The following is a 13,309-nucleotide window of genomic DNA, read 5'->3' as shown; positions in this document are numbered from 1 at the left end:
ATTGAAAATGATGAACACCACAAAATTTAGAAAAAGAAATTTAGCCATTCCCCAACCTTATTTACCCATGAAAAACTTATTTCTGCTACAACAATAAAATCTTACCATAAAAGATATTGGTCTGGGGATATAGTAATCTGTTTTGGTCCTTATTTTCTGAAGATGTGGGAGCAACTTTCTTGTTGCTTTTTTAAGAGTATCAGTCAACTCACACATACTCTAAAGGCTGTGGGTGATGGCCCCAAGGATTTCACTGCTTTCTCTATCATCTCTATGTTCTATAAGTAACATTAAGTTTAGAAAAACTACAACATTATCATCCTTAGGAACACTAAAATGTAAGTGGTACACCCGTGGCTCCTGTAAGCAGAATGTGTTATGGACAGAGAATCCCAGAAGCACCTGGGTCTAGTCTACCTTCTGACTCCTCCAGCAGAAGATTAAAAGAAAGAAAGGGCATTAGGAAAGAAATAGAAGTTTCAGAGGTATTTAAAAACAAAATTTCAAGGCATACCTTTCAGCATTCGTGAATGCCCAGGTAACAGATCACGTGATCCACGTAACTAGAGGATTTCTACTCGGCACCTCCACCGACATTTAAAATGTGGGCGGCACACCTTTTTTGGAGGGTAGGACGAGAACACGACGGGTACTGCAGCCCCGATTCCTCGCTCTGACATGCTCTGGTGCGCAGAGCTGTAGAGAAACGCCTAACCACGCCTGGTCATCCAAACCTTGGAGTGCCCAGTGTGTGCTAATACAACATCGCTCACACTGCTGTGCATACAGAAACTGAATCTATCTTGCCCACTTTCAGCACAGGGAGGAAGGCAGAGAATGAGGAAAAGGGGGCGGGTGCAAGAGGAAGAGAAAGCATGTCCAGCTCCCCTTCTCCAGTCCTGTGGGCAAATAACTTCTGCTTAACGTCAACCGTCTTCCTGTCTGGACCGTCAAAAGTACACTTGACTTCGTGTTAAGAAGTACGATCTACTCGAGGAGCCAAGTACTGAGAAACAGGACGGATGCTCCCGGGGCTCGCTACTCGGACCTAGACATAGGCTTATGTTCTCAAAACTCCAGAAGGAGAAGAAAGGTATGTGGGAAAGTCATCTGATGGTCCATCTGTTGACTTTCACTGACATTGTCCATAAGATCTCACGAAAGCCATATCTGTAATTTACCAATCACATTACTACTTCCAGTTTTTACCTGTGTCAGTGTCAAAGCTGACAGTGGCATGGAAACGCTTGCCGTGTTTCAAGATATCCAGAGTAAGGAGAACTTCTGGGCTCTCTCGTTTCTCCTGTATGCGGTACAACGCACGTTCCAAGTTCAACCAAAAGCTAATTTCCTGCAAGGCTGTTCCTGAGGCAGGGTCTCGATCAAGTTTGGTCACCTTTAAGGAAAGATAATATTCAAGAGCATTCACTATTTAAATAAAGGTAGAAAAGTATCATTAACTAGACACGTGCATTACAAGGTAATCTTTACATTTCAAGTAGATTTCCTTCCCTGTCAATTGTAAGTGGTTGAATAAGTGAAAGCAGAGGTATGAGACCGCTGGGATCAACACTCTCTCAGGGTTAATACTTAAACATCTGCACGCTGTCCCGGGACCACTGAGAGCACTGCTAACGTCATCGGACTCTTCACCTCATTGACAAAAACTCAAACTGGTTTTCCAGAGACAGTAAAAAGCAAAGTACCTTATATAACACACTCAATACCACGCTCTTACTTTTTGAATTTCTCGGATCCAGCGGTTAACTCCCGATTGTAACTGATTGAGAAAAGTTGGGTCTTCAACTTTATCTCCAAAGTCTGTAACTTTTGGCTTTTCTCCACGTTCATAACACTGTTTTGCAACATTCGTAATAATGGGATGAATTGGCAGGCTGATCTCTGGAATTTCAATATTCTGCTGCAAGTGAAGGAGCCCCATTTCAAGTTCTGCGATCTTTTTTTCAACAGAAGGAGCCATTTTATCACCATCCCTAAAAAGGTTAACAAACACTTCAAACTTCAGCGTGCCGCTGGTCTCCAAAAGATCCTATTATTCTACGTCTGTCAGACATTAGTAATATACATCTTATTAATGCAACAGATTTACATCCTCTTGGTTCACTAGCTTTGTGCTCCCAATTCCCAAATTTCACATTATCTTTCATGGTGTCTTGCGAACACTAAGTGAAATAGGACATTCAAACCGACAAAGGAAAATGGTGTTTACCTGTCTGCCTTGCCAGATTCTCTGATATAGGACTTAAAGAAAGGAGCCACCGCATTGCTGATGAACGAATGCAAGGTTTCGTATGGCGAGTCTTCACTGAGCGTGAGGACTCGGAGCTGAGAAGACACCGGTTTGTCTGCATCGATTACTGGAGTACGTTTAATGAATGCCAAGCTAGAAGAAAGCAAAAGAAATTAGAACAAAGAGCCTCATTCCTAATCAGTTTTATTAACTGTCTCCCTCTGTGTGTTGCACACGAATTAAAAATTCATTGGAGTGTCATACTTTAAAACTCATACCAAGAACAAGTCTAAGAGTTGCTTTTCCAATAGGGAAACGCACTGCTTATTTTTCTTTACTCAGGTGAGAGCAACTGAATCAAGGTTAAGGTTTTGGCGTGTGACCATGAAACCAGGCAAAGTTAATTCGTCTAATCTATAGGTTGAGTTCATAATCTCGGCCTCACTCAAATGAACCTCCCTAATAACTGCAAGTTACAAGCCATGATACACTTAAATTTGATCGTATGCTAGTTTGTACCATTTCTTTATGGCACTAAGTGACATACAGGCTTTTAATAAACAAGTGTCACCCACAGGTTAAAGTGGTCAGAGGGCACTCCAGGCCCCCCCCAGTCTGGCCTAAATAAACTCTTCCAGTTTTATCTCCTGCTATGCACCCTCTTCCCCACCCAAGACAAAACTTAAAATGATGTCCCATTTTCTAAAGGTGACGTGCCACTGTGTCTTTGTTTAAGAAATCCACATTCATCTGCTAAAATTCCAAATAACCTTCAAAACCCAATTCTGGCATAACCTCTTCCATGCGGCCTTCCCTGACCAGAATCTCTCTCCAGTCTCTGCGCTTCACGCCATTCTGTGCCCCTAAGATTCCACCAAGTGGTAGAGTCAGTTGTGTATCTGCTAAGCTTTCTCTCCAAAGACCACAAGCTTCTTGGGAACCAGGTTTTATTTCTCTGCATACCTACTGCCACTTACACATAACAGGCACTCAAACATGGTTAAATGAACAGTTTAAAAAAATTAGTATTTAAATTTTCCATTTCCAGGCCAGTACTTTACACATAATATTTTTTATTCTAAAAAGTCATTGAAACCTCCCGACGTGACACACTGAGAAGGAAAAAGTAAAAAATGTCAGTATCATGGAAGACACAGAATGAGATTCTGGGTCAAGGGAGAATTACTGTCAGGGACATTACTGAAACAATATGCGTGTGCACACGGTGCCTAGAGTAGTACTGTACCAGTATTTCCTGAACTTAAAAATTGTTATCAACGCTATGAATAGACGTGTCCTTGTTCTTAGGAAATACGTTGAAGTATTTAGGGGTAATGGGGCAGGTTGCCTACAACTAACTCTCAAATGGTTCAAGAAAAAGAGTGATGATGCAAATGTGGCTTTGTTAACAACAGACATCTGATATTAACTGTAGAGAATTCATGCAACTCTTTTGCAGGCTTGAAATTATTCAAAATAAAACGTTTTAAAAAGCTGATGCAGTACAATTAAACATTTACATATTTAAATTTGGATCTGTCTACTGGAATGCAAATTGACACCAGTTTTCTAGAAGGTGGGAGAAATCTGGTCATGCAAAGACGTTAGTGACATACTGCATCTGCACCAGTAATGCTTTCTTTAGGGATTTATACTAAAAAGAATGAGACCTCTACCTAACAATCTTTACTAGGTTTTTACTAGTTACTTACAAAAAAGAAAATTCAGATATAATCTGAGAATTATTATTACACATGTTAAGTACATTTTGGCTCAAACCTAAAATGGATGCCATGACATAGCAATTAAAATAAAAATATTTTAGAATTTATATTGACTTGGAAATCCTCTGAATTTCAGTACATGAAAACCAAAGGGGATTCGATACATGAATTAATCTAAATTCAATACATGAATTTAAACAGCAGAAATCTTGAGTGTTTTCTTAATGTCTTCGTCTGAGTCCATTAAGATCTGCATTCAATTCTCACAAGCTTATAATCCAAGGTAACAGTGTATCCACACTACTCACCTATTGGACTTAACTCCATAATGAATATCTATGTTGATGTTATAGGAAATGAATTCTTTTTCCTCTTCTCCTTCATCACCAACATCCTCTACAAATTGTAATAAACATGATATCAAATTCATGTCAATATCAACTCCTCAAGCTACCCCCAACATTTAAACCCCCATATGACTTGGCTCTACCTCTTTTTCCCTTCCTACCCACTTTTTCCCCTGACTCCTGGCCCCGGCACTTTGCTGTGTGATGTGGGCAAGGGAGTTAACTTCTCTGCATCTCTATTCCTTTTCCTGTAAGTCGGGAGGCACCGGCCTGCAGGGGGTGCTGGAAGCACCGGATCAGGGTCTGGCCCCATGGAGTGTGAGGTGGTGTTCCCTGTGCCAGGGCTCACCACCTGCTCGGGGCAGTCTCATCCCTCATGCTCCCAACACAGAAGGCACTTTCCACTTCCCACGCCGGGTATTCTGGTCAGGTGTTTGCTCAATGCTCACTAGGGGCAGGCACTTTAGTACTTTAGGTGTATCACGCATGTAACACTCATGACAACACTGTGGGGGTTGGCATGACTCTACCCATGTTTCCCAAGTAAGAAATGTAAGTAAACTGCCCCCAAACACGTGTCTGGAAAAGGACAAAGTGAGAATTCAGGAGTCTGTGACTCCAAACCCAGGGTCCTCCCCAGCACAGCGCCCCCCCCAGCCCTCGTCAAGCACCCCACAAAGTGCAAACAACCATCAAGAAAATCATTATCAACGAACATCCCCAGGCATTCGCCTAGCCTTCCCCTCCGCTCTCACACCACTCTTCAGCCTTCAGGACCCGCTCTGGGGTCCATTTGTGAATGCATCTTCCTCCCCGAATGTGAGCTCCTGCAGGGCAGGGACCATGGTCCCTGTTCACGCAGTGAACAGCATGCACACTGTTCATTTTAAAAAGCTTACTTTTTAAGTAAGGGGGCACCTGGGTGGCTCAGTCGTTAAGCATCTGCCTTCGGCTCAGGTTATGATCCCAGGATCCTGGGATCGAGCCCCGAGCCCCGCATCAGGCTCCCTGCTCAGCAGGAAGCCTGCTTCTCCCTCTCCCACTCCCCCTGCTTGTGTCCCCTCTCTCACTGTGTCTCTCTCTGTCAAATAAATAAAATCTTATGGAAAAAAAAAGCGCTCACTGGAATTCAATAGTAAGATAGCTCAAGATGCATGTGAACAAAATTTCTTTCTTTCTCTCTTCTTTTTTTAAAGTAGGCTCCAGGCTAAGCATGGAACCCAATGCAGGGCTTGAAATCATGACCCTGAGATCAAGACCTGAGCTGAGATCAACAGTCAGACACTTAACTGACGGAGCTGCCTATATGCCCCCGAACAAAATTTCTAAATAATTAAAAACCATAACTGAAAAATTAAAATCTGTCAGAATGGAAATAATCTGTACCTCCAGCTCTAGCACTGACGCCCCTCTCTGCAACGACACACTGCTATGCAATCATCTGCCTTGGCAAACATTTCCACCCGAGGATCAACACGAGACGTGTGCTTCACCTTCACTTTTACGTTACGATGTAAGAGCAAAGGCAGCAGACTTAGTGATCTTAGGAAAGTCATTTTTCTTCCTCTGGAAAATGGGCAGCAGAGTGGGGCGGGGGGGTGGTGGTGGTGAAATAGGTGAAAGGTTAAGAGTGCACTCACGATAAACACTGAGCAGTGCACAGAAGTGACGACTCACTATACTGCATACCTGAAACTAGTCATAACTGTATGTTAACTATACTAGGATTAAGATTAAAAAAAAGTAAAAAGTGAATACGATGGGCAGCAGAGGAGGGGGCGGGATATTAAATTAGGTGGTCTATAAAGTTTCTTTAAGCACAAACAAATATGAAAATCTGGGTATAAGAGTCTGAGCAAAAACTATTTACTTCATTAGCTTTAAGATGAGACAAATACAAAGTTTACACTAAAAGATAAAAAAATATTAGTATATCTTTTAAGACAGGAACTCTTCGGGGGCACCTGGGTGGCTCAGTGGGTTAAGCCTCTGGCCTTTGGCTCAGATGATAGCCTCAGGGTCCTGGGATCGAGCCCCGCATCGGGCTCCTTGCTCAGTGGGGAGCCTGCTTCTCTCTCTGCCTGCTTGTGCTCTGTCTCTCTCTCTCTGTCAAATAAATAAATAAATAAAATCTTTATTAAAAAAAAAATATATATATATATGGCTAATTACAAAAAACAAACAAACAAAAAACAACTAAACAAACCAATCGGGTTTTCTAACTACCAAAATATGGATATACCATAAGACAGATCACACTGCCTGAAGCCAACCACACATGATGATTGCAATCTCTAAAATGCAAGCACATGAACGGAGCATAAAGAAACACTCCCAAACTAAAACAGTTGTCAGGGTGGTAGGATTATTAAATATTTTCTCCCTCATTTTCCAAACCCTATTCTACGAATTATATAAAATATATGTCATCAAAATAGCATCCAAACAGTATCCAGCAAAGTAACATTTTATAATCACTAAAGGAAATTAACGACGTAACTTTGAATCATTTCTTTCTCCGAGACAAAATCCACCATCTAAATCAATAAAACCACACAGAAAACATGCCAACTGGATGCAGCATCTAGCCTTGCTGCCGGCACTTCCTAATGCAAACAGGGTTAAAGGAACTGGGCCGCGGGCCAGCCAGGAGATGAGTCACGGCTCTGCTCCAGCTCGCTGGCTGGGAACGCCCAGCTCCCAGCTCCAAGCTGGGAATACCGCAATGCAGCAGCACTCCGCCCGAGCTCGGGAGGGCACACCCAAACACACAATCCTCAGACAAGGATATCCAACAGGGATCCTCTACTGCTTGGTTAAGACCCTAATTTCTTTTGATGATAATAATTTATGAAAGTCACAGAATATATTCTGCATTAGTTTTTTAATGCTTATTTTCCATAAAAAGAGATCAAATGAACTCTGAGTATGTCTGATTTCTAGTAGAAAAAAACCTCATTGTTTTATAACTGCCATCAAATAATTTAACCTTTCTGCCTCCCTATAAATTATTACATCTTCCAAAAATAATAGTGTAACATTCTACTTCTGCAGAAACATTTTTTTAACTGTTCAGAAGGGGAAAGACACATGATAGTTAATTCTTAGTAAGAAAGAAGCTGCTAATCCTGCTATATTTAGAAGCTTATAGCTAACACAATCTGCATATTTCATCAGGCAATCCTGCTTTCAGTAAAGTCTGAATCGGTTCGCTACTGCTGCTAACGTTACTGGCCGATACATAACGGCCCAGTAGCATCCTGTCTGTGAGTACATGCCGGCAATCAAAGTACTGGGACGGAAAGCGCGGAGCTGCCTCGCCAGGTCCTTTGCTGGGAGGCACACTAATACACATTTAGTGACCTGTGGACATTTCTTTGGTTAACTTCTGAGAGTTTCTAGAGATGTTCACAATGTCCGTTAGCATGAATCTATGTAAATTTCTACTGAATGGTCAGCTTAATGTATTTCAAACTAAGAGTGATTTGCATCATTACACTGTGAATTAGGTGAGCATTACGTCTTGCTTAGTGAAACACAAAAAGATGTGCATTCAATTACCCGAAGACTGGACTTCCTCCCCTAGGCAGACAGGGCAGGTTTCACAAAATGTACTGACCGCACAAGGGAAGAGGAGCCCAGCTCCCCGGCCTCGGTCATTCCCTCAACCTGCCCCCTCCTTTCTCCCAGCCTTGAGGCAAGCGTCTTCTCCACCCAGCAAAGGCAGCCGGCCGCTCTCTTTGGCCCACCCAAACTACCAAATTCCTCGTTACACGTTACACAGTCCTGGTTCTCCTTATCTTTCATCTTCTTTTCCTCTTAAAATCCCAAACCCCGAGCACCACATTACCCGGTTCGGTCGGTCGGTCGATCGGTCGCTGTCACAGATGTTCTCTCCCTTTTCTCTCACGCGTTTGCTTTCGCTTCCCCCTTTCCTGCATCTGGTGCTTTTTCCCGTCACCTGGACACCCATCACACCCCTTCGTCCTCCCTCTGAGGGGCTGCGACTTCTTTGCCACAACCACTCCCTGCTCTGGCACGAGGCGCAGGGCGCGGTGAGCAAGTCTGAGTGTTCTCCTCAACCGGAAGCCTGCCACTCACGGCCCGTGAGCAACGGGAACCGAGGGTTAAAGACCACCTAATGCGCTACAACACCGGCAAGCAGTTTCCCTCCAGCTTTACTTTTCTAAAAGAAGTGATGACGGTTTTTCCTTTGCTGCCCATAAATGCCATTCGTTATGCTACTCTGCACATTCAAACCCAGTGAGCTACAGACCGGCTTGTCCTATGAAGGGTGCAGGGCCCCCCGCCTGCGGTGTGACAGCACAGGACAGTAGGAACCCAGGCTCAGGGACTCCTGGCCTAGGGCTTCAAGGCAGTGTGGTGTCACAGAAAAATCTTCCCGCGAATTTACTAACCATTTCACTAACCATTTTGGGGCCAAAGCAAAGGCCAGAAATGCATACTTTTTAGTCATCATTTCTTATCCTTCAGGGAAAGCAAATCCTCAGAAAAATAATTTTTAAAACCCACAAAAATATTCCCCATTAAACCTTCCACACTGCTGGATCTCTAAGAAGTTGAGGACTGTAAAAAGCTCTACCTTCCTTTCCCATCCTAGTCCCTAGCCATCTCTGCACTACTGAAGAGGAGGTAAAACCCCCTGAACTCTGTCTGTTAGGAAAAACTAGAATCCAAGCTTAGGAGAAGTATTGACTAAAGGCAGCCATTATTTTCAGTCTTAAGGACAAAGTACCAAGCCCAAGACACCCAAATGTAGACAAAATCAAAAACCCACAACAAGCGGGAGCCTCCTGGAACCTCCAGTTTCACCAGCTGCAAGCTGGAGCATCTCTTAACTGCTCTTACCTTTACCACCCAAACAAAAACGCACGCCAGGTAAAAACTGCTACAGAATGTCATTACAACTGTAAGGTGTGTATTAAGTAATGAACTTCTATCTGGTTGTAATTTTAGAAGTACACCATGAAAAAACAACTTTCTACAGGCCAGGAATTACAGGAAAAAGATTTCTCTTTTTCAAATCAGAGGAGCTATCATTTAACACTCCCCTTCCCACCTACTCTCCAATCCTTTAGTATCAAAATAAACTTAAATTCGCAATCTTTATTCTACACTTTAAGAAATACTGTATTTCAACAGAAAAGTTTACGGTTAGCTGGGGTGGTTAAAAAATATATATATATATAGCTTCATGTAAAAATGCTTTATGTTCAATGGCAAGTGTTCGGAAAATTCTTTCCATAAAAAGGGTAGGGAGGATAAAATAAAAGCAATTTCCTCTGTTCACTAATTATGACTTCATCCTTTTTTAAAAAAGATTTTATTTATTTATTTGACAGAGCACGAGAAAGGAGACACAAGCAGGGGGAGTGGGGAGGGAGAAGCAGGCTTCCCACTGATCAGGGAGCCCGACATGGGGCTCCATCCCAGGACCCCAGGATCATGACCTGAGTGGAAGGCAGATGCTTAACGACTGAGCCACCCAGGTGCCCCTTATGACTTCATTCTTGACAGTCTTTACTCAGTTTAAACAACTTAGATTTGTTTTCCACATTATAAAGCAAACATTTTTACTGTAACTAGCTACTGGCTGCTCACATTTGATTAAATGTGCAAAAGCCAATGCTAACTCAAAAACCACCTGGAAGAAAGACCTCCTGTCAAGTGACCTGGGTCTGTACTTCTGTCTAAATCATGCTAGTTTAGTCAGGATACTAATAAGACTGATGCAACCATACAGTCTTTCCTTAAAACATTCAGGTGAAAAATAAATTACAGACAGGTTGAGTTACTAAAAATACTTTTTTTTATTTTTATAAATACAGGAATGAGGTAGGATTTCAATTTTAGACACTCTCATTCCTTATTCAATGTTCAAAAGTGCAAGTCATTATGGAGCCAAGACATGGATGGCTGGACATTTGCTTTACTGAAATAAGAAAATATACCATCAAGAAAACATGATTTGCACTGAAAAGCATACTACACAAACAGGGCATCCCCCCAATAATTTTAGCAAAGTTCAGTTCTAATGTTTGAGAAAAGCCCATTACTGATGAGCAGTCCAGAAGCAAAAACAAAACTTACAGTTTTTTTTCCATAAAAAGAAACTGAGTCCCAAGGTAGAAATCACTGATTTTAACAGATAAACTGTGCAATGAAAACATGATCAAGAATTAGCCAAGGTCAAACTACTAAAAATACAGCAACTTCATACAAATTAAGATATATTTTAATAAAACAATGCATATTCATTGAAAAATAACCAGAAAGATTCCAAAATGCTGACACTGGTTATATCTGGGTCAAAGGATTCCAAGTGATTTTTCCTTTATCTACATACTTTAAATTTTCTGTCACGACTAAATACATACTCTTTCTGAAAGAGTAGGTGGGTTTAAAAAAAAAATTTTTTTTTTTTTACACTAGTGGTTTCCATGCTGGAAAATATGACCCCAAGCATAACAGAAAACCCTAAACAACACTATTAACGTAAATATGTCTGAATGGCTCATTTGCTTTGAACATTCCATGTAAGTCTTTCACACACTGACCTTCTCACCCTCTCAAAGAAACAAGAGGCTACAATGAAGCATCTCCTGAAAGAGCCTTTGAAAGAAACAAACTATCAGAAAGAAATTAAGTGTGTGTAGTGGGGGGAGGTAAGACAGTATAAATCCCCTTATTGGTAGAACTTTACAGTTCTGTTTTGTTTTGAGATTATCAGAAGCTCAACGGCAAACATCTTCAGACAATGGCCAATCCCTTACTTCTAAGGGTAAAATTTACTTGATCACCCCCCGGGGTTCCGGGGCCAGTGCCACACCCATTCTGCGCTGTCAAATACACTCATCATCAGCTACCAAGTGGTACTACGGAGTCCAGGAACTCTCCCTGAAGACAAGCTCAATTCTCAAGAGGGATCTAGCCTTGCTTTGGGAAGGTCACTATTAGAGGAGACGGCTGGAATGTGCAAACCTTTTGCCCCCTCTCCCCATGTAGGTGCCTAACCAGAGCCTCCCTCTTTAAAATATCTGTCAACTAGGGGTGCCTGGGTGGCTCAGCCGGCTAAGTGTCTGCCTTCTGTTCAGGTCATGATCCCAGAGTCCTGGGATCGAGCTCCGCATTGGGGTCCCTCCTCAGCCGGGAATCTGCTTCTCCTTCTGCCAGATAAATAAAATCTTAATAATAATAGTAATGATAAAAACAATAAAAACCCTATAAACTAAATTCAAATATCACAGGGTCACTATTAGGATCATCTAGGCATTACACAAATATAAAGGTATGATTAGCGAAACCCAGCAGTGTACTGGACACGGACATGCTGAATCCAGTCCAGGGAGCAGAATTAGCTGGTGACTTTGGGCGAGTCATCTCAGCTGAGCCTGTCTGCGACAGGCTGAGAGATACACCCAGACGGCAAGGACGCCGTGAGGACCAAGAGGCAGACCCGGGAGCGCGCATCCACCTGGAACGGGGATGCTCTGCTCGCGGCCCTGGTCGGCCCTGTCCCTCCCTGGGCCTCCGCATCCGGGTCCGCACAGGGCAGGGCCAGGACGCTCAGGAGCCGGCCAGGGCTCCCCTGAGCTCCGACCCCCACACCCAGGCTGCGCACGGCTCCGCGGGTCTGCCCCTGACACATCCCTCGCGAGGACGGCCCGGCCTGGCCACAAATCGAAACCGAAAAGCTCATGTGACATTGGAGGCCGGGATGCGGCCTCCGCCCGCGCTCAGCCCGGGAGACGCTGTCTCCACCCAACTCGGCCATCTTGAGGCCCGAGCAGACAAAGCGATCCCATTGTTTTGCGTGACGGCAAGACAGGGGCACCCGCTCTTCGTTCCCCGCGACCCGGAAGGGGGCACCCCCGGGACTCCCGCCTGGCAGGGGGTGTGGCGCCGGCCTCGCCCGGCGGCCGCGGGGACCCATCCCGCAGGGCGTCTGCAGCCCGGAGGCCGCTCGCGTCCCGGCGTCCCGGCGTCCCGGCGTCCCGGCGTCCCGTTCCCCCGGCCCCCCGGCCCCCCGGCCCCCCGTTCCCCCGGCCCCCCGGCCCCGGCCCCGCACCTTTGAGCGTGGAGCGCTCCACCAGGACCGTGTGGACCTGGGGGTCCGACAGGAACTTGCGCATCTGCTCCAGGGCGCTCTTCTCCTCCAGCGCCGCCTCGAGCGCAGCCGGCGCCTCGCCGCCATCCTCCAGCAGCAGCGGCACCAGCTTGCGCAGGTGCTTCTGCAGGACCGACACGTCGGCCACGTTCTGGACGGCCGACACCTCCAGGCCGGCCGAGCCGTCCTCGCCGCCCCCGCCGCCCGGCTCCGACATGGCGCCGCGCTCGGGACCCGCAAGGAGCGCTGGGCAGGCGGCCGCGGCTCCGCACGAGAGCGAGCGCCGAGCGGACGAACGAGAGAAACGGGCGCCCGAAATCGACCGTCCGCTAACCGCGGCCGACTGAAGGGAGCGGGCGCCGGCTCCGCCCTAAAGGCCGCCGCCCGCCGGCCCGCCCCGCCCGCGGCCCGCCGCCTCAGCCACTAGCGCCGCTCGCCGCCGCGGCGTGACGACGTTGCGCGTGCGCGCGTGCGGGCCCCCGGCCACGCCGCCGCGCAGCCTTCTGGGACCTGTAGTCCCGGCGCTGGGCGGGTCCCGCGTTTCCCCGCAGCGCAAACCCTAAAGGTGGGAGCTTGACTTGGCGCGTGGGCGGCGTAGGGTGGTCGGGGACTACAGCTGCAACACAGAGCCCGAAACGCTCCGTGAATATTGCATGAATGAACGGTGTTAGTGACGAGAGCTAACGCGTTTTTGGAGCAGTTAGCGTGTGACCGACATTGCTTTCAGCATTTAGCCTGTATTATTGCGTTGGACGAATGAATGACTGCAATGTGTCGAGTGCTAAAACATAGTCGTGACATACGTGTTATTAGATATACACGTGAAAAGTGAGAACGTTTTTCAGAGGGACAGGACATG

General features: G+C 45.4%; 1 protein-coding gene across 1 annotated transcript in view; it reads right to left on the bottom strand.

The window, feature by feature from the left end:
* The window catches only part of DYNC1H1 (dynein cytoplasmic 1 heavy chain 1), a 68,102-nt gene extending 55,211 nt beyond the window's left edge, over positions 1-12,891 (bottom strand). Inside the window, exons 1-5 of the mRNA XM_080808611.1 lie at positions 12,412-12,891; positions 4,284-4,371; positions 2,231-2,404; positions 1,739-1,994; positions 1,210-1,396 (exon numbers count right to left, since the gene is read on the bottom strand). Coding sequence (XP_080664737.1) covers positions 1,210-1,396; positions 1,739-1,994; positions 2,231-2,404; positions 4,284-4,371; positions 12,412-12,667 — 961 coding nt within the window. The 5' untranslated portion in view covers positions 12,668-12,891. The remainder of the gene's footprint in view (positions 1-1,209; positions 1,397-1,738; positions 1,995-2,230; positions 2,405-4,283; positions 4,372-12,411) is intronic.
* Positions 12,892-13,309: the final 418 nt, after the last annotated feature.

The sequence above is a fragment of the Martes martes genome (assembly GCF_963455335.1).
Source record: "Martes martes genome assembly, chromosome: 7".
Taxonomy (NCBI): Eukaryota; Metazoa; Chordata; class Mammalia; order Carnivora; family Mustelidae; genus Martes; species Martes martes.
This window is presented reverse-complemented; position numbering and strand designations above follow the sequence as displayed.